Genomic DNA, 23,171 nt, shown 5'->3' on the forward strand with positions numbered 1-23,171 from the left:
ATATACCCATTCCAGTACCACTCCCCCCAACTCTGGATGTCCCATAGAACATCGCAGTTAATGGGCACCAAATTAACCTCCACCCTCTCTGTTCACAAGGATCCTACTCCTGTACATTCTATATTCATGATTTTCATCATCTACCTTAGTTATTCAAGTTAAGAGACCTGGAGTCACCATCAAGGCTTCCACTCCCTGTTAAACATACTTCATAATGCTATCAATTTTATATCATAATTATTTTGAAACTAATCAACTTTTCTTCACTCACATGGCCACTGCCCTCTTTCAGTTATTATCATCCCCTGGAACTCAAACCAACCCAATAGTATGGTAAGTCTTCTGCCTTCACAACCATTCCTGATATTAGCACACTCCTGCATCTAAACCTTTAATGACTCCCCTTGAATCATAATAGAAACACATTACCATAGTCAAGACCTTTCATGTTCTAATCTCAGCCCAAACATAGCTTCATTTAACATAACCCCTCTCAAACTCCATGTTTCAACAACATTATATGACATGTAAATCACTTACTTATAAGCTGGTTCTCCACCTCTGGGTTTCTTTGTGAATAAGATTCTGTATATCCGGAGCACTGTTTTGTCTTCACATGGCTAACTTACAGTTATTATTTACAACTCAGTGTAAGCATCACCTTTTCTAAGTTTTCCCTAAAGGACTTTCACTAAGACTAGGGTAACTTAAGACTAGAGACTAGGGTAGTTGCTCCTTCTCCAGGTTTTCACGAAATTGAAAATATATATATATATATATATATATATTTTAACTATTAAGTGTGTATTGAATAGAGAGAGATTATTTTAGTTTATTTTATTGGTGGTGATTCTGGGGAATCAGTCCCAGGGCCTTCCATACCCTAGACAAGCACTCTCCTACTAAGCCATATTTCCAGGCCAGGCATCTAAACTTTTAACTGTAATCAAATTAAGACACAATAAGGAAATCAGATTTGAAAAACATGCAACCCCCTATACAATGTGTTTCAAAGTCAAAGGAATTATTTTTGGACTATTAAGACCCCTGGATAATCATGTCAACATAATAGTGAATCATTCATGTGTATGTGTACATGTATGTGTGCCCGCATTCTATAAAAGCTATTTAACATTTTGAAAATTAAAGGTTTTCCCATTTATATACCTTTAAAAATTTTAGACACACTTTATTTTAAGCTTTTAATGGGCTTCAAGTAGCAACAGTTTCTAATTACCTCACCTTAGTCCAACCATTTTCAAATAATGCTTATAAAATCACATGTATGCCATTATTTAGAAAGAATTCTCTTTTTTATAAGTGTAAAAAGTTAAGACAAAATATGTTTTGGTATTTGGATACATTTTGCATCTTTCAAGATCCATGTCCTTTATTGTTGTTGGGCTTTATAATTATAAAAATAGTGTCTTGGCAACAAATGAAATTAAGGGAAAAATTCAAGGATTTATTTTGGATTTGTTACATTGATTTTTTTTAAAAAACACAGAGTGATATGGATACATCTTCTAGAAACTAAGGCATACTCATTTCATCATTCTGTATTTCAAGTCAAGTCTTAATATTTTGGCAAGAGTACTGAAAGGATAATTTACTTAAAAAAGCACTTTCATCTTCACATTTATATGATTTATACCTTGTTTACAAAAATGCATATTTCAAAGGGAATAATAGAATACAGAAGGTTCACAATTTCTCATGTTGTCTTTCACACACTGATAGATAGCAGGGTGCAGTAGTGCACACCTGTAATCCCAGCAACTCAGGAGGCAGAGGCAGGAAAATTGCAAGTTCAAAGCTAGTGTCAGAAACTTAGTGAGACCCTGTCTCTAATAAAAACTAAAAAAGGTCTGGAGATATAGCTTAGTAGTAAAGCACTCCTAGGTTTAATCCCCAGTACCAAAATAAACAAAACCAAAAAAGAATAAGTAAAAATAATTAGAAGGGATGTCAAATCTGACATTTTTATTTAAATATGAGTTTTAAATGAAATTATTGATTTGAGCCCACAAAACAAGATATCTTGTATTATCCATAAAGTTTCATATGCAGATGAACTATAAACATGAATTCCCTACAAAATATGACAAAACTTTCACCTATGTAAAGACTAAGTCTGATGAATTTTTTCAAAAAATAATGACATAATCAAAAACACTATTGGTTTTCACTTGGCAATTAAGAAATCCTATTTCAATTTTCATTTTATTCTCTTGAATAAACATACCAAATTATTTTTTTAAAAAAGCAATTAATGTGCTAATGTAGAATCTTAAAATTAGCTCATTAAAATTGTTTTTTTTTACTGAAATTGATAATTATTTTAAACAAACCAATAGTAAACTTGAGAAAAAGAAGAGAAATTCAAATGAAGTTGTGAATAAAGTAAGTCTCTTTTCACCAGAACTCACCAAATAGTGTATTTTCCATTGTAACTTAAGAACATTTTAGGATGAGTTAGCCACACTATGAGAAAAAACATTTTCCGTTCTCAATCCAATTCTCATAGAGCAAAATCAGGGAGATATTATTTCAAATAAAGCATATAGTTGTAGAATCTAAGCTGACTTGTAGAAAAATAAAATCTTTTTTATTTTTTATTTTATTTTTTGCAATACTGGGAGATTGAACTCAAGGATTTGCACATGCTAGGCAAGTGTGCTACCACTAAGCTACATCTCCAGCCCTTTTTATTTTTTATTTTAAGACAGAATGTCACTAAGTTTCCAAGGCTGCCCTTGAACTTATGATCTTCCTTCCTCAACCCCTTAGGTAGTTGGGATTATAGGCTAGCACCACCACACTTAGCCCCTAGAATAAAATCTTATAAGGCCATAACCACTGCATTATAAAGGACAGTCATCTGTCAATATCAATAATCACAATCACATTTTTATGCTAATAAATATATACTTAATTCTATGGTTTTACACTAATAGAGAAAAGGTGATTCAGAATAGCAAATCCAAGTAATTGAAGTATGATTTATTTTATATAAACATATTTAATACTTCACATATAAAACATTATGAAGTACATTTGCAATAAATAAATCTTCCTAATTGCTTTTTATTTGGTTAACACTAAAATCATGTAGTTTACATTCTAGTAGTGAACAGTGTTTATGCACAATGAAGAAAGACATATCAATAGTTTGGGAAAGGTGTCAAGTACTTTAAACTTCAACCAGATAATGCAAATGACAGAGGTTCCCCACTGAAGTGTAAAGATGTGATGCTATTAAAAGCAGCCTAAAGTATCAGAATTCTTTGATTAAAACATAACTGCCTTCTTTTTGGTCCACAAAATCCATGAGAACCAAGAAGCTTCCTAAGAAAAGTACTGATTGTGTACTAGTTTCCTCACGGATGGGCTAGTATCCATCTGTTGACATAATGGATAAATCAGGTTACAATTTACACCATTGACACTGTTTTGCTATTGATGATAAGGTATATTTTTCTTTCTACTACACTGTATTTGATTTTCATGTGTAGTAACATGTTTGTCTAACCCTAAATCAAAAGGCAAATAACAGAAACCTGAAATTCATTCCAAATACACACATGATGTACCTCATAAATTTAATGAACGCATTGGCCTTCAGTGTTACTTGTATGAAAAGAACCCAACATGGAGGCTACAGCACCCTTCCTCTATAGTGAGAACTCCTTGAAGTAAGTGGAATGGGAGTAGGCAGACCACAATGCAGCATATGAACAATAATGTTTAAGAAATTACTGCTAGTGTCAATTCATACTGACAACCAAAATGGTGAAAAGGATTACAGGAAAGAAGTACAATAAAGCAGTATACAATCAACAGCAAATCTATTATCCTTACTCTTCCATGTTTTTATCTTTCTGAGTTTTGCTCGTGAAAATGATACAATGTTCCCTTCTTGTTCATTCACATAATCAATGCCATATATTTATCTTTCCAGTCTACCTTGGGAATGGTGATACTGGGAAGCTAAGCTATGAAAATATAAGTACTGCTAAGGTTACGTTCTTTCAGCACTGGGCATATAATATATGTCAAGTGCTCTGTGGGAATATTATATTCATGGTCGATTAGAAAGCATTAGAATGTAAACATTTTCAAGTTTAGACCTAATGAACATAATCAGTCATTGAAAATGTGATATGTTAAAGGTGTATCTCTGAAGCTACCACCCACTGGGTCTAAAATGTTTTTAAACATTTCCATAGTTTAAAAAAATTTGCAGATAAATTTACTGTAACTCCAGAAAAAAAAATCCTACCAAGGTTAATTCTCTTTGATGAGAATCAATCAAAAGGTAAACCGTTTCACCTGTATTTTCAGCTATGTAAATATTAACCAGCAGTACCATATAAAAGTACGAAGTATTACTCCTGATTTTAAACCACTATATAAAATTGGAGGAAAAAATGAAAAAGCCTTCAAAAAATGAAGAAATGGGAAAAATAAGATTATGAAGAGCTTCCATAAATAAGATATAATCAGACCATTTATATTAGAATTAAGATTCATACATTAATTAATAAATGACAAAGGTTTCAAATAATTCATTTTATTATACCCCATCAACTTATACCCCTAAAAGAAAAAAATGAACTAGTCTTTATAGGAATCACCATTATTTACATTTTACTAAGTTTTCATGGTATGCCAAATAACTTCAAAATGCAAGGCAATACCTTCATGAGGTACTTCACAGTTTAAAATAACCCTCAAATTACATATTTTAGAACATTTTATTTGAAATCTGTAAAAACACACAAGACCTCAAGATTAGCTTGATAATGTTGATAGTATACTTTGCATTCAGTAGTAAAACTGAAACTGGTAAAAGTATATTTCAGCATATTATTCTCAAAGGCACTGGCCAACATCTTTCATACACAGTCCTTTTTAACTGAAAACTTAGAAGATGTTGCATAATTTTCACAATGCTTAAAAGTATCTTAAAAGCAAGTTTAAAAATCCAAATAATTAAACCCACAGAATGAAAGTATTAAACTACATCAGCAACACCAACCAACTTAACAATAGAGAATTAATATTAAGGAGTTTGAATATGCAAAGTTGGGAAGTATATCTTAATATTTCAATTTGTTAAGATTGTTTTCTATTTTTATGGCTCTGAAAAGTGGCAAGTCTATATGAGTTATGACCTATATTTTATTTGTAATTTTAAGAAATATATGCATTTATTAGGGCAGTCATAATAACTGATGACTAGTTCCAGTGGCAAAATCTCGGCAGGAAACAGATTTAGCAATTTAAATGTTTTATAAGTTTTTGTAATTGAGGAAACTTTTCATAATCTGACATTTGTTAAAACCACTTATTAGAAATTATGCAGCACAGTAGCTGTGGAAATATGAGCTAGCTTCACAATTATAAAGTCAGCCTATGTAGCCCTCTCCTATTGTACATAGTGGCATAAACCCCACGGCGGCCTATCAGCTAACTGGCAGGCAGGGGGCTGCTCTATTCAAAGTGAGAGATACAAGCTGCAGGGCAAAAACCTGGCAGCTCCCATCTGACCCCACAATCCCCTACTGGTGACAGCTCCAAGCTCCATGGCAAATTAGGCCTTCTCATATTACAATTGGAGAAGACAGATTCCATTAGCAGTATCTGAAATTGAGTGGAGAGCTGCACTGTTATCAGACTTGACTCATAAGCACTGCTATTAATCAGAGCTATGATAGCATTTATATATTTCAAGCTATCTGCTGCCGCTGTGATATTCTGCTACAAAGGGTTGATGGGACTTAGGAAAGTGAACAATAGAGCTTTCTGGGAAAAGCAGAGTAAATCAAGAAAGTCTATGACTTCCGCACATTCTGAAGGGATTGCGGTTTACATAAATTTTCTCCCAATTGGAGATTGAGCTCTTCCTCATCTTACACATGGGATTTAGTTGTCACTCAATGGTAACAGCTGTGAAAAGGTGAAGCGGCCCACCGCTCAGAATATTGCCTTCGCTTTTAAAGCAATTAACCCATGAACAGGAGGCTACCTGGTGATATCAAAGGGATTAGGCCAGGCAGTGCATTATTAACATTTCCTTGAACTAATTCTAACTCTGACTAGCTGTCAGAAAGACTCTACAGTCTTAAAAGAGTTTTTGCCCTGCTTTTTTCCCTTCAAAATGAAGTGCTGCTATTTGAGTCTAATATGTCCCTCTACTTATAAAAAAATGCAAATGAATCAAGCTCTTAATATGCTTAACTAGTCTGAGTCAATGCAATTTTAATACAAGTACGAGAGAAATATATGATCAATTAACCAGGGATCAAGACAGATATTCTCCTGAATGGAAATTAATGCTCCAGTACTTTCCATTCTTCTTCAACTACAAAAACTTGGTGACTATTTGTTACTTATGCGTAGTTACTTCAGAAATTAGAAAGAGCTTCATGTTATTCTCTATGGCAATAATCTAAAGTACTCTTTGAGCTGGAAAATCCAAATGTCCCTTAAGCAGGAGATTCTCATTCTCTAAGGTATGGCATTTTAATTTTCTATTCTTTATTGAATGGAATCTTAACGGAAGCTATAAGAATAGCAGATGGTGCTCAGAATCAAGTACTCGCTTTCCAAAATTATAATCAAATTAATTTTTAGCAACACAATGTTTAGGAATACATAATTTATAAAAATGACAAAATCCCATGCATAAAATATGGGCACTAAATAATCTGCCAGAACATATTTAAGTACTACTGAAATTGATCGCAAGTTCTTTGTATTAAATAGAAATAGTTTCAATATACCTTTAATTATTGTTAATATTCATATATTCTAAGAAGCCTGCTTGACATTAAGAAATCTGATTTCTAAATACACTATGTTAACGATATTAGGGTTTTTACGAAAGTTTTCTAAGACACTGCCTTCTAGAAAACTGCCTATTTAATGGTTAGTAACTTTTTGTTTTACTTTCTTTAAAATAAGTATTGAATTTTAATTATAAAAACTAAAAGAGTTTTACTTTCAATTCACGTGAGTGTTCAAGAAACACTGATGAATGGATTTTTTTATAGTTCCCATTGGTCATTAATAGTTTGAAAAAGAAATGCTGACTCTCAAGGCTGTTGGGAATATATTCCCTGTCCTGTAACTATCAAAATAAATGATGTAAGATATGTTTTCATTTGAAACCATGAGCAAGTTAAATCTTCCCTGCAATAAAGCATTTGTATACAATGCTATCAATGCACTTTCTTCTATTTTAATGATCAGCACATATTAAATGTAGATGTTTGATGAGAGTGATTTTAGTACTCCTCCTTATTTTACTATATTGGACCTAATTTGATGTTTGCTAGAAAATAACTTTGAAATTCAAGTATTAAGTTAAATGATGTTCATATTTGTGATTTATATTACCTATAACTTCTTATTTTATATTAATAGGGTTTGGGAATTGCAAATAGAAAATAAGACACTTTAAACATCAGATAATCAAACTTAAAAGTTGTTTACTTCAAAGGTCTTAAAAGGGAAAATCTCAGTTCCTTAAGTCACTAACTTTATTAGATAACCTTAAAAACACAGATATGTACACAAATTAAATAAGAATTATTTCATACAAATGAAATGTATTAGATTAAACTCCTAACATAATGCATGCCTTAAAATGCCCCTGAAAGGGACAATATATAAATCAGAAACTGCCACAATCTTACTATTTTTAATTCAATAAATGACAGTGACACATACAGCTTTCAGTGTGCTGTTTTACTCATATACTTTCTACACTAGAGCAAAGCAAGTATAAATGAGTTCTTGCCAACCATTAGGAAAGATTGACAAAAAATGCAGTGTTAATGACATCTTACGGCTTTTAAAAGCAAGAGAAAGATGCAAGAAAAGCAAAAATTACATAGTAATGGGAAACAACGAATAAATTGTTCTTTCAATCTAAGTCATGTTTACTGAAAAAAAGGGAGCCTTTTACATCAACACATTTAAACAGAAATTTGCTTTTGAAATACAATCTTTGTTTAAAAGGTACAGAAGGTCTTTATGTCCACCCCAAGAGCTAAATATAGTGAATGCTATGTGAACAATTACCTGAAAAAAACCTAAACCTGTTAAAAGAATTAATTTACTGCACACCAGTCAGCACTAATCCCACATGTACAGTAATGTTCTCTTAAGTGATGGGAGGGGGAAGAAAGAATAAAACTGTTTCCTGGATCAAAACCCTTCAATATTCAACAACAAAATGGAATGATGATTTAGTCTATAAATGAATAAAGTAGTGAAATGTCTCCTAAACAAATTCTGATAAAGGAGTCAACCTGTAAAGGAATATATTTACTGTATGCTAGGACTGGAAAAAAGCCATCACTGTAATGGCTGTACAAAAACTGTGTCCTGCTGTTGGGTTTATATTCACAGAAGAAAGGTTTTAGAGGTTAAGTTCAGGTCATACAACAAATGAAATTGTAACAAGCCAGCTGACACTGTATAATGTCTTCTTCCACTCAATCAATAGGCTACTGTTAGTCCTATTACCATAGAGATGGCTTCTCCTTTCTGAAGGGTGTCTATTGTTTGACAAAACAGATTTGCCACTTGAACTAGGTTGTTCCCAAAGGACATGTACCTTGTCAGTTATTTGTATTCAAAATAATGAAGTATTTTCATATTAAAATGTATGTGAGAGATAATATTGTTAGATCCCTTTTCGGAAAGATAGTAACTTTTCCAAAGTACTGCCTTACTAAAACCACTCAAATGCCTGGTTTAGTAATATTAAAGTTGTGATTTCAAACACACATTAGCAAGTATAAAAATTTATCATTAATGCTGCATATTAAAAGAAAAGGGTCACAGGCTAGTGTGCTTATCTAAAAGTCATATAATCAAGCATAAGCATTAATAAAAGCCATTTTTAATTGTGGACAACTCAAAGGAAAATTATAGTCCAAAGCTATGCAGTATTTGCAAAGGTTTTTATGTATGATTTTTACAGTATTCTCATGTGGAATGCCATAAACAATATGTTGACAAACAGAAAATTTTTGGAGATAAATCACTTTACTTGCCTAAGAGCATTTATATAGCTGTATAACATTTAAATAGATGTATGTTACATAAAAGATCCTCTAAAACAAAGATGAACTCTTAAAATAAAAACTAGTTTTCTTTAAATGTCTGTCTTAAAATATCTTTATGAAAATTAATAACTCATACATTTGATATACAACAGATGAATCCCAATTTATACCTACATATTTTTTTAAAAAAGATGATCAGCTTTTCTCTCTATGGAAATACTGACAGATTCTGAATTGCAAAAGACTCAGAAGAAATAATTCTAATAAAATTAATTCTGGTAATTTAGAAAAATAAAGTATTCATAACACTAATGAATCAGAGATATTATTTTTAAAATTTCAAACTTAAAGATTTGGCTATCACTGAAAAAAATGTAACACTAAATAGAAACAAATTAAATAATAAGCATTTAATAAATCATCAATAATTAAAATATTTAAATCTGAAAGCTTTTTACAAATAGATTTAAAAGTAAACATTGAGACTCATAACTGTTAACTTTTACCTTTCTATAAATAACCAAAAAAGAATTTAGAAAGAATTTAGCTAAAGGGCAGTGTTATGACCATTATATTATAAAATATTAGTCTCCAAAAATTATATTTGAAATTATGTCTACTCAAATTATACTGTGTTTACATACAAAATGATTTGATTTTATTTTTAAAAACTAGAAAAGTTTTTGAAGAAGTGCTTTAATTTGGTTTTTCACATTTTAGGAAGTATAATTTATCTTTTTGCTATTATCCTCTTGGGCATAGATTAGACTAAATTAGGAGTAAAGAAGACAGAAACATCAAAGACAAATAAGTTAACCAATATCCTAAACTAATTACAACTTTTTTAAAGCAAGAGTAGCTTACAAACTAAGAAAGCTTTCCATCAGTAACTAAGTGTGGTCTAGTTTGCCTACCTTCCCTGCAGCTATATTGGAACAAAGTGAACTTAACTAAAACCACATCCCAAACATAATTTTCTTAGTTAACAACCTCATTTCAAAAAGCATACATGTTCATATTTAGAATATAATATATCTAGATTAGATCTGGTGTGAAAGGCAGCTGCCCATCAGCAATGCTGTGAGTAATTAAATGGTATTTACCATTTATCAAAAGATGAACTTCATATTGTTGAATTAAACTGGCCTATCTGCATCTTCACAAAATGACAAACCTCATTAGTTCTGCCTAACCAGAGAACTGTGATAATGAACCAGTGACACCTTCACCCCATTGTATAAAGCAGAACCAGCCATGTAATCATGTGAGGGGCCAAATGCATATGAAATTACTGTAAATGAAGAAAGTGAAGTCACGTGAGTTAGGGAAACCACTCAAGCAACAAAAGATTTTTTAAATGTATGTAGTTGGCCATAAGAAATCCACATCTCCAAATACTAAAACTTATTAACTAATCAACTTTACCTGAAAACGGTGAAAAAAAGTAATGATGCAGCTACTGCTCCAAATAAGCCACAGAGAAGATTGACTCGGTAGGCAACTGAACCAAAAGGAAAGAGTGTAATTGCTAGTTTAGCCACCAGTGTGAACAAAGGATAGCCAGGAGGATGGGCAACCTATGGAAAAATAGCAACAGTTAGAAGACTTTCATCTACGAAAAGAGTCACACCGACTTTAATTGAAAAGTATAGCCCTTTCTCAGGCAAGTAGAAAGATTAAGTGCCAATGACTAAATGTTTAAATAGTGGTTTCCTATTGTAATCCTCTTGTGCCAATACAAATAAATATTTTCTTTAGTGGATTTGGCAGTGTCTATCACATGGTGTGTCACCTCGAAAAAGGGTGACATATTTCATTGTCAGTTCTCAAGCAGTTTGTTCTCTAGGTTCACAGTACATTAGGGTCATTTAAAAGGCTCTTGAAAAAAAGCAGGTTCTGAAATATCGTATTGGTTAGAAAGTTGAAAGACCACACTGCTATGGGATTACCACCATGCTGACAGTCGTAAGGTCTTGCCTAAAGGGATCATGCACCATAATAAAGTTTATTAAATAATAAACTTATTAAAACTGTTAACCCGATTTATTTTATTCTCCACAGCTTATACAAAATTTGGGGTAATAATAAGCCAGCCACTGTATATATAGTAAAGGCTTTGCTTTATAATTTAGTTTAATTGGATTTAAAACTTAAAGTAAATTGTCACGTACTGTACTTATAAGTTACTAAAAACTAGGGTTTGAAAATAAATTAATCTACTTTACTCCATGCTTAATTAAACTTTCTTAATTCCTAAAACTGTTAATGAGAGCATTGATTAAACAATAAAACTAATACTTACTCCAAGCTCATGTGCGGCTGTGATCAGTTCCCCTGTGAAAAAATAATGTAAAACCAATAATTACTATTAGAGAATGACACTCCTCCAAAGTTTTCAAAATCCAAATGCTTGCATTGGGGTTTTGCATTAATTTGACTGGATAAAACTGTAAATCTGTAGAGATTTAACAGCATGAAATAGTCAAAGAATATTTTCTCTGTTAGGTCTTATTGAACAAACTATGTTTGATAGTTTTCAATAACTGGTCAGTGGAAATACAGGTAAATTTCCATTAAAAAAATGTTTATTTTCCCTCTTGAAAGTCATATTTACTTGAAAATACACAAATACTTTTAGAGAGCATTAGTATAATGTGCTGTATCGTCTCTCAAGAATTTAGCACAATAGTCTACAAAGATACAATTTATGTCAAATGTGCAAAGGTCTGAAGTCTGATAATTTATAAAATGTGCCATATAACCTTAATACTGGCATTTGCATACATTTAGATATTTTAAAACAATTTCCACCTAGGTTCTTTTGATAGGTTCTGCTATAATACATTTTTTTTCCAATCAGTAAATTATTATATGCTTTATAGTTCCTCATTGTTAGCATTATTTCTAGAATTATGATGCAGTAATTCAGTGCTTATTTGTTGTTAGTTTAAGTATCCAGAGCATAAGGACTATTTCTGACTCATCTCTATACACTGTAGTATATATTAATGTAAGAAATCGGTCAATATTGATGATTTGCGATTAGTATTACATGATAGGAAAAGTACTAATGTCTGTTTTTTGTACTTCAGTAGGTACCAATACTCTGCTTTTAATTTCTACTGCCCCAGGTACAATTAGACTTTACTATCTCTGGCCTGGACTTCAGCAAGACTTGACCAACCCACTTTATCTGCATACTGAAATTGCTTAGTATGGCTTACTATACTTATTAAGACAAATAAGCTGGATTATATCTCCAGTATAAAATTTCTCAATGACTAGTCTCTACTTACTGAATTAAGTTCAGATTCCTCAGCAAGACATTCAACTCTAGGTTGCAAGGTCCCTTTGCCAGGCTTATCCATCAATCCAGGCTCATCTCAGTGAAATCTGAATACCCAGTGTTCCTCTGGAGTGGTCTTCTTTGGCACCTCTTAGCACTCATTTTCTCACCATGGAATATTTCCCCAGCATTCTCTCCTAAATCCTTCAAGGCCTAGTTCATTCAATTGCCACCTCCTCAGTGACACCTTTCCTTACACAACTCTCTCCAGCCTCCCCCATTAGAAATAATCACTTCTTTCTCCTTACAGAGCTTGCTTGAGTCTGTTTAGCACTTTAGATTGCCTTATATTCTGGCTAGTTATTTTCATTTCTCTCTCCCACTAAGTTTAAAAACATTATCTTAGCCATTTCATGATCCTGCCAAGACATCCCCATCTCCTCCTCCTCTGGCCACACAATCTAACTCAAGCCCTGAACATAGAACTTGATCAAAAGACATACCACATTGTCATACTTGCTACTCAAGACACCTACCTCATTCTTGGGTAAATGACTGCAAAATAGAAGTCCTTTAAGGGTTCCAAAGACATCTACTGCCCACTTAAGTCAATTACCTGAGGACTTTTTTGTTTTGTTTTGCACTGGGGGTTGATCCCAGGGATGCTTTACCACTGACCTAATCCCTACTTTAGGACATTAAAAAAATCTCTGGAGATACTCATGAGTAGAAATTAAGGTACTTTTTGAATCCCAAATATTTCTTTTTAAATAAATTATTTATGGTCTAAAAATATTCAGGATAATTTTTCCTTTTGTAACTACTCTCAAGTATAGTTTTCTCCTTAACAGGTTAGCTCTTACGTCTGCTGTTCCAAACTCTTTTGATCATTTTTTTTTTCTTGTTGTTCTTATATCTGTGTGACAAAGTACGAGTTCAAAATTTTGCAATCATTATTCATTCTCTTCCATTTATTTTTTTGTACTGGGGATTCAATCCACAGGGCATTTTACCACTGAGCTACATCCCCAGTCCTTTTATTTATTTGTTTTTTATTTTTTAGACTTTTAGATTAGGACTAAGCTGCCAAGGGTACCTTCAAACTTGTGATCCTCCTACTCCTGCTTCAGGAGGATATGCCACAGAACCCAGCTGTCCTGACCCTTTAAGCTGGTGTTTCTTCAAAGTTAAGTCCTACTTACATTGGAACTACATGATCATTGTTTTTGATGGAAGATTTCTTGATCTTACTCAAAAACTTGGGTCCCTTTAGGACCAAACTTGATCAAAAGACATACTACACTGTCATACTTGCTACTCAAGACACCTTTGGAACCCAAGTTTTCCAGGCAACAATGGGACCCACAGTTTGTTATCTAGGAAGCAAACTGGTGCAAGCTCAGAGTTGTCTACAGATGCTTAATGTTTATAAAACCCAGTTCCTTTCATATTTCTTTTTTCCTATTTCTTAAATGTTAATTATACTGTTATAATTTAACAAAGCCACACAATGCCATGGGTTTATGCAGTATAACTTAAGACTTATTGGGAAGAAGAATACATGCATTATTTTGTTTGAGATGTGTTCTGTTTATTGATAAGAAAATTATTTCGTAAATATTCAAGTAGAACAGTACACTCAACACACAAACAAAATGATCAAAGATATGATTAAACAAAGTTTCCATACTGTTATATAGACGAAAAACAGTTTACTTATTCCCCAAAATAAACATAAAACTATTAGAAGCAACCACTATTGAGTATCAAATTAAGCAAATGAGAACACCTAAAAAAGTTTGGGGAATATATACCTTTATTCTTTTGAGGAAAAATACTTCATTAATAAAAACAAGATCGCAGCCATAGGTTTTTTTTTTTTTCTTTCTTTTTCAGTACTGAAGATTGAATCTAGAGCCTTGTGCAGAGTAGGCAAGCACTCTATCACTAAGCTACATCTCCAGCTCTTATTTATGATTTAAAAATTTTGAGAGGATCTCAATAAGTTGCCAGGATGACCCTGAACTTGTGATCATCCTTCTCAGCTTCCAGAGTAGCTGGGATTACAGGTATGAGTAAACAACCATAGATTTTAAACAGGCTTTAAATATTATTACATCTGTGATGGTGGATGTAACAAAGTATCTCATAAAATTCTTTGACAAAGTACAGGTTACCAGTGCCTGTTCTAAAGGCCATCTACTTGGGTTTTTTCCCTGACAGCACTGACTTACTGTGACTTTGGACATAGCTTAGCCTTGGTTTTCTCATCTACAAGAGGAAGGTAATAATAGTACCTACCTCAGAGTACCTGGGAGGGCTAAAACATCAGTCCATAAAAAGCATTTGGTATAGTTAGTGCTGGCATAGTTAGCGCTCACTAAATGTTCTTATTCATCCTATCCCATACTAAGGCTCAGACAACCATAAGTAGCTGTTTTAAAAACAGGTAATAAAACTATCTAATCTTTGAATAGTGCACTCCAATGTTAAAACTCACATCCACAAAGCTACTCCCACTATTTAATATAAATCTTGGAAACCTCCATTCCCTCGTACACTAATGAACCACTGAATAGGACCTGAAAGAAATTGGAAAGGTAATGAATAGAAAAACAGAATGTTGGGGAACTTCAATGTGGTAGGCAGCCTTGAAGACAGCTCCCAATAATCCCCAACTCCTGGAATTCTCACTTGTGTAATCCTCTCCCCCTTGAATGTGGGCTGGATTTACTGAGTCCCTCGAATAAAACAGGGCAATGGCATAACACTTCCAGGATTAGGTTACAAAATGACAGGTGTCAGACAGAGGTGCCCTATCTCTTTCTTTTGACATGTCAGCTATTTTATAGAGAGAACCGAATAGCTTGGAACTAGGTTGAGTTTAGAAGCAGATTTTCCTCAAATGGAGCCTCCAGTGGACTGTGGCCCCAGACCACACCATGGCTGCAACCTTGTCCTACATAGTGCACCTGGCTAAACTGCACCTATCTTCTGAATCTACCCCAATCGGGAGATAATAAACGTCTGCTGCTTCTAGCCACTAAATTTGGGGTAATATGTCATCCAATAAAAGATAAGTAGTACACCATTTCTTGAGGATAGAGATTTACTGCCTAAAGTTACAGCACTGTTCTGAGTCAATTACTGCCAGTTATAAGGCATTACTTGGATGATCCACTTAATTTGGTAGTAAAACAGAAACAAAACCGAGACTTTGTTTCTAGTCTCAAATACAGAACAAGAATGAATGTGAAAGGGCCCAGGAGTCGTGCTTTTCCTTTTATTAGAAGCTGCTTAAAGCCACATCTGATCCCACTTTTTTAAAGGGTTCTCCAAATATTCTGCACGATTCTTTGTCAATACTCTGGTTTCAACTAAAATATCACCTCCTCAGAAGACTCTCCTGACGAGCTATTCTGAGACTCTCTCTCTCAGTCACGTTTCCCTCTTATGTCTCCAGGATTTGTAACTTGTCTCTACGCACGATAGAATTCTCTCAGGGAATCCATTCGCCCTTACTGTTATTTCCTTTTGTCTGAAACACGAGGGCTCGTTAAGTAACATAAGCGGACTAAAGGGGAATGGTAAGTAAAGTCAGGGTCGGAAAAAACGATCTGGGGAAGTGGGAAGGTCGGTGAACCCCCTCTCGGGAAACCCACAGGAGCCCTTTCTCTAAAGCCCAGGAACTAACGAAACCAGAGTCACTGGCATGGAAGAACTGGTTCCGAAGCATGAACCCCGCGCTGCAAACCAGCGGGTGCATGGGAGGCCCGAGCCCACTGGACTGAACCAGGAGCGGCGGCCGCGGCTTCCCGCAGTGGGACCAGGGGAGAGGGCGGGAGGGGCGGCCTGAGAGTACTTTACCCGAGTCTCCCCCCGGCACCGAGGCGGGCAGCGTGAGGGTGAACACTGAGGCTACAGCGGCGAATACCGTGACGCCGCCGCCGAGGCCCCCGGAGCGCCGCAGCCCTGCTCCGGCTGCCCGCCCCCCACCCCTGCCGTCGCCATGGAGACCCATGGATTCGGACGGACAGAGGACGCGGCTGGGCCACAGACTCCGCGCGGAGGCCACAGTCCCCGCGGAGAGGCGAGCGCAGCCCGCGCTGCAGCTTCCGGGTCGAACCTCAGCGGCCGGGCGCACCTTTCCCGCCCGGTGGGGGCGGAAAACCGGCCAGGCATGCGAGAGCCAGGTCTGGGAACTTTCTAGTCACCATCACGAGTGGGCACGTACATCCTTATCTTGTGCTCTAAAGTGACCAATCACGGTGGGGAGCATCTCTGAGGAAAGCAAGCCTGTACCGTTCCTGTGGCAATTGCCCCCCCCTGCCATACTGACTTGGTCGGTTCTGACAGAGACAGAAGCGGAGTTGAAAACCGCAAGCAGGGAAGGGCTGCTTCTGCCACCTGTGGTGTGGGGTGGAACTGCCAACACCGTATGGGGGAGCTAGGAAGTGGAGCCTTCCCCATTTTAGACCTGAAATGACTGTCAAGAACTTAATTGCAGCCCGTGAAAGTACCTGAAGCTGATGACCCAACTAAGCCAGACTGCTGTCTCAGGGACATAATAGATGTTGTGAGTTTTTTTGTTTTGTTTTGTCATATATATATATATATATATATATATATATATATATATATATATATATATATATATATATTGTAGTTGGATACAATACTTTTATTTTATTTATTTTTATGTGGTGCTGAGGATCGAACCCAGCGCCTAGCGAGCGCTCTACCACTGAGCCGTAACCCCAGCCCCTAATAGATGTTCTTTTAAACCAATAAATATGGGGTAATTTGTTAATCGACAGTAGAGAACTAAGATAGGCTGTCTTCTATTTCTTTTCCAAAAGCGCATGCAAGTAAATAATTCTGAGTGAACCAAGCATGTATTTCTTTCTTTCCCTTTTTGTCCATTTCATGTTTTGCTTTTGAGCTTTATAAAATGATAAACTTTTATTTCAAAAGAGAATAATTCTTTGCCCATATTTGGGAGGTAGAAATCAGAGCTGGGAATAGAAATTTGGGAGTTATGCATATATGGATGATATGACTAAATTGGCAAAGGCATAGTGTATGTAACAAGAACAAGGTTGAAGTTTAATGTTAGCCGGTGTCTTTAGTTAGGGAATGGCAGAAGAGACAAGAGTGGAGGAGAGTAAGGTGACATAAGAAGCTAAGAAAGAAGTAATGTCAATGACGTTTATGTAGTCGGGATTTGACAGAGGTAAAGGATGATGAAGAAGGGCACATCTAGATTTCATGGGGTTTGAATTTAAACAATTTGGAGAATTCCTTAAACAAACAAATACAAAATGGCAGTCACAAATTTAAGTTCAAGGCCTATTCTTTTGGAGCTGTGAAACCTGTTTCTTTCGATTCCTGGTTAATTTTTTGGTTTTTGAAAATGAAGAAATGTAGTTCTCTGTAGCTGACTCCAAATCTCATTAAACCCATGTTGTTCCTATTCTATTTATTTTTATGTAGTGCTGAGGATCAAACCCAGTGCCTCATATGTGTGAGGCAAGCACTCTACCACTGAGCCAGGACCCCAGCCCTGATCTTTCCTGTTTATAAAACATTTTTTTCTCTGGGCTCCAGTGACAGCACGCTGCTTTGGGTTTTCCTTTACCACTGGCCTGTCTTCCCTGGTGCTGCTTCCATCAGAAATCTAAATGATGGACTGTAGCAGGGCTATTTTAGACTTTCCTTTCTTTCTGCCTTCTTTCCCAAGGATTTTATTGAAGATTAAATAGTAACATCAAAGTAATATTTCTCAAAACTATACTTCTTCACTGGGCGTGGTGGCACATGCCTATAATCCCAGTGACTCAGGAGGCTGAATCAGGAGGATGGAAAGTTTGAGGCCATTCTAGCAACTTAGCAAGGCCCTAAGCAACTAAGAGAGTCCCTATCTCAAAAAAATAAAAAGGGCTAGGGATGTGACTCAGTGCCCTGGATCCAATCCCTTGTACTAAATAAATAAATAAGGGGCTAGGCACGTATCTCAGCGGTAAAGCACCCCTGGGTTCAATCCTAGTATCAAAAAAAAAAAAAAGACACACACACACACACACAAATAATAAATAAATAAATAAAACTACTCCTCAATTTCTTCTTTATGCTACAAAATACCCACGTGGACCCTGACTTCTCTATGTTTAAATACTTTTTAAACCTGGTGAATTTTGTCTTTTTTCCACTGTCTATAAAATAGTGCCTGACACAAAGTAGGTGCTTGAATATTTATATAATAAATGAAAGAATGAACAATGAGAGGCCACTTATGTATCCATCACAGAGTTCATTAGGCTACTAGTAACAGACCCTGCTACAGTGGCTCAAACATCTAAACATTTATTCTCTCATGAAAAAGATGTTAGAAGCCTGGAGGAATTCAGTCTGATTCTGGTTTGGCAATTTTCTGTTGCCCTAAGGACAAAACTCAGGTCTATATATCTTTGTACACCATTCCACTCAGTTTATACCCTCAAGGTTAAGTCCTGACTTACTGACCTAAGATAGCTGCTAATGCTCCAGACATTACATCTCTACTTGAGGAGAAAAGAGAAATGGAAAGAGCTGGGCATGTTCCATCTTTTTAAATTCAGAGTGTTCTAGAAGCTCCATTCTATAATTCTACTACATTTTCATTGGTCACAGTTGAATAACAGGGCACTCCTAGAGGCAAAAGATTCTGAAAAATTAACTTTTCAGCTGGACAACTTGTCCAGGGCTCTATTACAAAGGAAAAAGAGGAGAATGGATATTGGGAAGCAACTAGCAGGTGTAGTTGGATTTGGTGACCAGGAGGTGTTTCAACCCTGAAAGTTCAAGAGGTTCAGTTTCAGTAGAGTAGTAAATATAGAAACCTGATACCAGTGGGTTAAAGGTAGGAAATGAAAGAAGTAGAAAAGAAATATATTTGCAAAAAGCCTGACAGTGAAGGGAAAGAGTAGTATGGAAATCCACGGGGATTGAAGTTCCAAATAGGTTAGTTTCATTTTTCGTTTTTATTTTTGTAATTCCAATAAGTATTTGGAAAGAGACAGTGATGACGTAAAGATGTTCAGGACATTAGGGGGGATAGGACCAAGGAGGACAAAAGAGAAAGAAAGGTAGAAGGTAGAAAATATTAAAGGGAGAGAGAGTGGACTTGACTCTGGGCAGACGAATGAGATATGAAAGTATTATTTACTTTTTGTTTGTGCACTACTTCATTCCACAGTGATTTAGATTTCCACTATAATACAAGCTGTACGGTAGAGAAATATGGAAACAGAACTAGTAGAAAATATGTGACATTTATGACAGATTGTCTTATGTGATTGTGGGACTGGCTAAGGAAGTCTGACATTCCTGGGGAAGGTCATCAGGAAGGGCAGGCTGGAACTTTTAGACATGTTCTTCTTCATTAGAGAACCTTCAACTCTGCTCTTTAGGCCTTTCAACTGATTGAATCAGGTCTCTCCAATTATCTGCCCCTTATAATGTTAACTGACTATGGATTTTGATCATATGTACAAAATACCTTTACAGCAACACCAAGATTATGATTTGTTTGAAAAGTTAGGGATTGTTGTCAAGACAAGTTATCATATCCACTGAGTATCACAAAGGCCAGAAAACACATGCATTAGAAACAGAATATCAGGCTGAAGGAAAATAAATACAGGTTGAATTTCCCTTATCTGAAATGCTTGGGACCAGAAGTATTTCAGAATTGAGAGATTTTTGGATTTTTGAATAGTTGCATACACTTTACCAGTTGAACATCCCTAAACTGAAATTCTAAAATCCAAACTGCTCTAAAATCCAAAAGTTTTTTGTTGTTGTTTGTGGTTTGTCTTTTTTTTTTTTTTTAACTCAGGGGCACTTAACCACTAAGCTAAATCCCCAGTCCTATTTTTGTATTTTATACACACACACACACACACACACACACACACATATATATATATATATATATATATATAAGTTGTAGGTGGATACAATACCTTTATTTATTTATTTATTTATTTATGGTGCTGAGGATGGAACCCAGTGCCTTGCACATGCTAGGCAAGTGCTCTACTGCTGAGCCACAACCCCAGCCCCTATTTTTTGTATTTTATTTAAAGACAGGGTGTCACTGAGTTGTTTAGAACCTCGCTTTTTGCCGGCTAAAATCCAATTTTTTTAACCTTTATTTTATTTATTTTTTTAATGTGGTGCTGAGGATCGAACCCAGAGCGTTGCACATGCTAGGCGAGTGCTCTACCACTGAGCCACAACCCCAGCCCTAAAAATTCAAATGTTTTTAGTTTCCTATCAACACCCCAAAAGTTTTGAATTTCAGAGCACTCTAGATTTTGCATTTTTGGATTAGGAATGTTCCACCTACATAGCTCTGTAGTCCTATGATATCCCACATTTGGCTCTAGCAGTCTTGAAAATCAAACAAAAGGGATCGTTGGTATTGCCTCTCAAGTCCCCATTGAAAGACTTTACTTTCCCTGGCATTTATGAGAGGCAACTATTGAAACCCAATGGGAGGACTCCTCCTTCCTACTTGGCAGAGGCTGCCCACCAAGTCTTACTGCTACTTCCCCAGTTAAGAGGGGTAAGAGTACCTCATTACTTTGGCCCTTGTGGCTTCCACTGAAACTATTGTAGGTGAGGGCAAGGAAGGTGGCCTCCCTTTTGTTGGATGGTAAAAGTCTTGACTCTACACTAGGCCCCTCTGACCCCACCCAGCAGGGAAGGAAAAATACACCTCATTATTGCTGGGGGTAGGGGCAGAAGGCTAGAAGTAGTCTCCAATGATCCCATCAAAAGGGATCTCATTACTACACAACTCAAATGAAAGCTCTGGTTCCTTCTTCTGCCTTCTTTGACACTAACCAGGTGGACATATTGGGGCCCCTGGAGCGGATGGAAATCTAGACTTCTTGCTCCGTATTTGTCAAAGTTTTCACTTTGGTTTTGGCTGTTGTAAAGAGGTTATTTTCTAAAAGTATCTGATTTGGCCCTTTCCTGCCTGGTTCTTTAGCTAGAGAAAGCAGCCTTTTGTTGGGGGATTTTTTTTTTTTTTTTTTTTGGTACTGGGGATTGAACTCAGGGGCACTCAACCACTGAGCCTCATCCCCAGCTCTATTTTGCATTTTATTTAGAGACAGGTCTCACTGAGTTGTTTAGCGCCTCACTTTTGCTGAGGCTGGCTTTGAACTCGCAATCCTTCTGTCTTAGCTTCCATAGCCACTGGGATACAGGCGAGCACCACTGCACCTGGCTTTTTTTTTTTTTTTTTTAAATCTATGCCTGTTGGGTTGCCAGCTTCTCTAGCAACCAATCTGGGATTCATGCAGCAAAAAGAAAGCCCAGAGATCTCATTACTGTGTTGTTTTCCAGATTCTAAAGCTTCTAGTTATCTGCACTCTTTTCTTTACATGTCAAAGTCTTGTGTGTTGATATTATATATAATGTTCAGGATGTTCAGTTTTGCTTACCAGGAAGAATGGGGAAAATTAAGTCTACTTTATCTGACTGGAAGCAGAAGTCACTCTGCTTTGTTTTATTCTTTCTAAATATTCCGAGTAGCTTCACAAACATTAATGAATTGAAATTTACCTAAAAATGAGTACTTAGAACTCTAATACTGCCCCAAAGCTCACTTGATAAAAAATCAAATGTGACTTTATCTTACTAATACACACACACACACACACACACACACGTGTGTGTGTGAGTATGCATACATATATACACATTTATATGTGTATTGTATATAATATTACAATATATATTACATATTATTTATATATTATATATTTATGTATGTGTGTGTGTGTGTATGTATATATATTTGGTATTGAAATTGAACCTGGGGGTGCTTTATCATCCCCAGTTTCTTATTTTTTGAGATAGAGTCTTGTTAAGTTGCAAAAGATCTCACTAAGTTGCTGAGGCAGGCCTTGAACTTGAGATCCTCCTGTCTCAGCCTCTCAAGTTGCTAGGGTTACATGTGTGTACTACAGTATCTGGCATGTCTTACTACTATTGATGAAACTTTATACTAGAAACTTTATGATACAAATTAGATACCCGGAATACTATCTAATAAACCATCTACTATAGAACAAGAAAATACAAGCATTCCTATCAAAGGTCTTGGAAAAATTAAACATTCAAATGTACTAGTACCCAAAGGAACTTGAAAGAAAAGTAAAGAAAAACCATTTTTTTTCACTTTTCAAATTGTCAAAGATATTTAATTTCTATAGAATGTCAATGATAAAGAAATTTGGTATAACACTTCAGAGGTCCATTTAGCTATGTTACCAAAAATCATGTAAAGATATTTATATAATTTTACCTAGAATCATCAGCAAACATATGAAAATGTATTCAACTTTATTAGTAATTAGGGAAATGCATGTTAGAAATACCAATGGGGGGCTGGAGTTGTGGCTCAGTGGTGGAGTGCTTGCCTTGCATGTGTGAGATGCTGGGTTCAATCCTCAGCACTACATGAAAATAAATAAACAAAGATATTGTGTCCATCTACAACTAAAAAAAAAATTTTAAAAATAAATAAATAATAATGGGACACTACACACCTACCAGTTTTGCAAAAATCAAAGTCTAACAATACGTAATATTGGTAAGTGTATGGAATAAAAGAAAATTTTGCTAGGCATATAAATTGGTACAACTGCTTCGATAAACAGGTATTTTTTTTTTTAGTAGAGATGAAAATATCAAGTGCCTACACCCCAGCAAAGCCACTCCAGGTTTATAGTTAAGGAAGCCAAGAG

The 23,171-nt window shown here is 35.5% G+C and overlaps 1 protein-coding gene across 10 annotated transcripts in view; it reads right to left on the reverse strand.

Annotated features, from left to right (window-relative positions):
- Positions 1-16,451, reverse strand: part of Tmem260 (transmembrane protein 260) — a 148,921-nt gene extending 132,470 nt beyond the window's left edge. For 5 of the 10 annotated variants that reach the window (XR_006855359.2, XR_009228377.1, XR_006855360.2 and 2 more), the window contains exons 1-3: positions 16,237-16,448; positions 11,386-11,417; positions 10,509-10,660 (exon numbers count right to left, since the gene is read on the reverse strand). Coding sequence is in view for 6 of the 10 variants with exons in the window: in XM_046460742.2 (XP_046316698.1) it covers positions 10,509-10,660; positions 11,386-11,417; positions 16,237-16,390 (338 nt within the window). In the remaining 4 variants the exon portion in view is untranslated. Of the gene's footprint in view, positions 1-10,508; positions 10,661-11,385; positions 11,418-16,236 lie in introns of all 10 variants that reach the window. The other 5 variants (XM_046460743.2, XM_046460741.2, XM_046460740.2 and 2 more) reach the window with 4 other exon arrangements.
- Positions 16,452-23,171: the final 6,720 nt, after the last annotated feature.

The sequence above is a fragment of the Marmota monax genome, unplaced genomic scaffold (genome assembly GCF_021218885.2).
Source record: "Marmota monax isolate L192 unplaced genomic scaffold, Marmota_monax_Labrador192_F-V1.1 WCK01_AAM20220418_F8-fsc00001, whole genome shotgun sequence".
NCBI lineage: Eukaryota > Metazoa > Chordata > Mammalia > Rodentia > Sciuridae > Marmota > Marmota monax.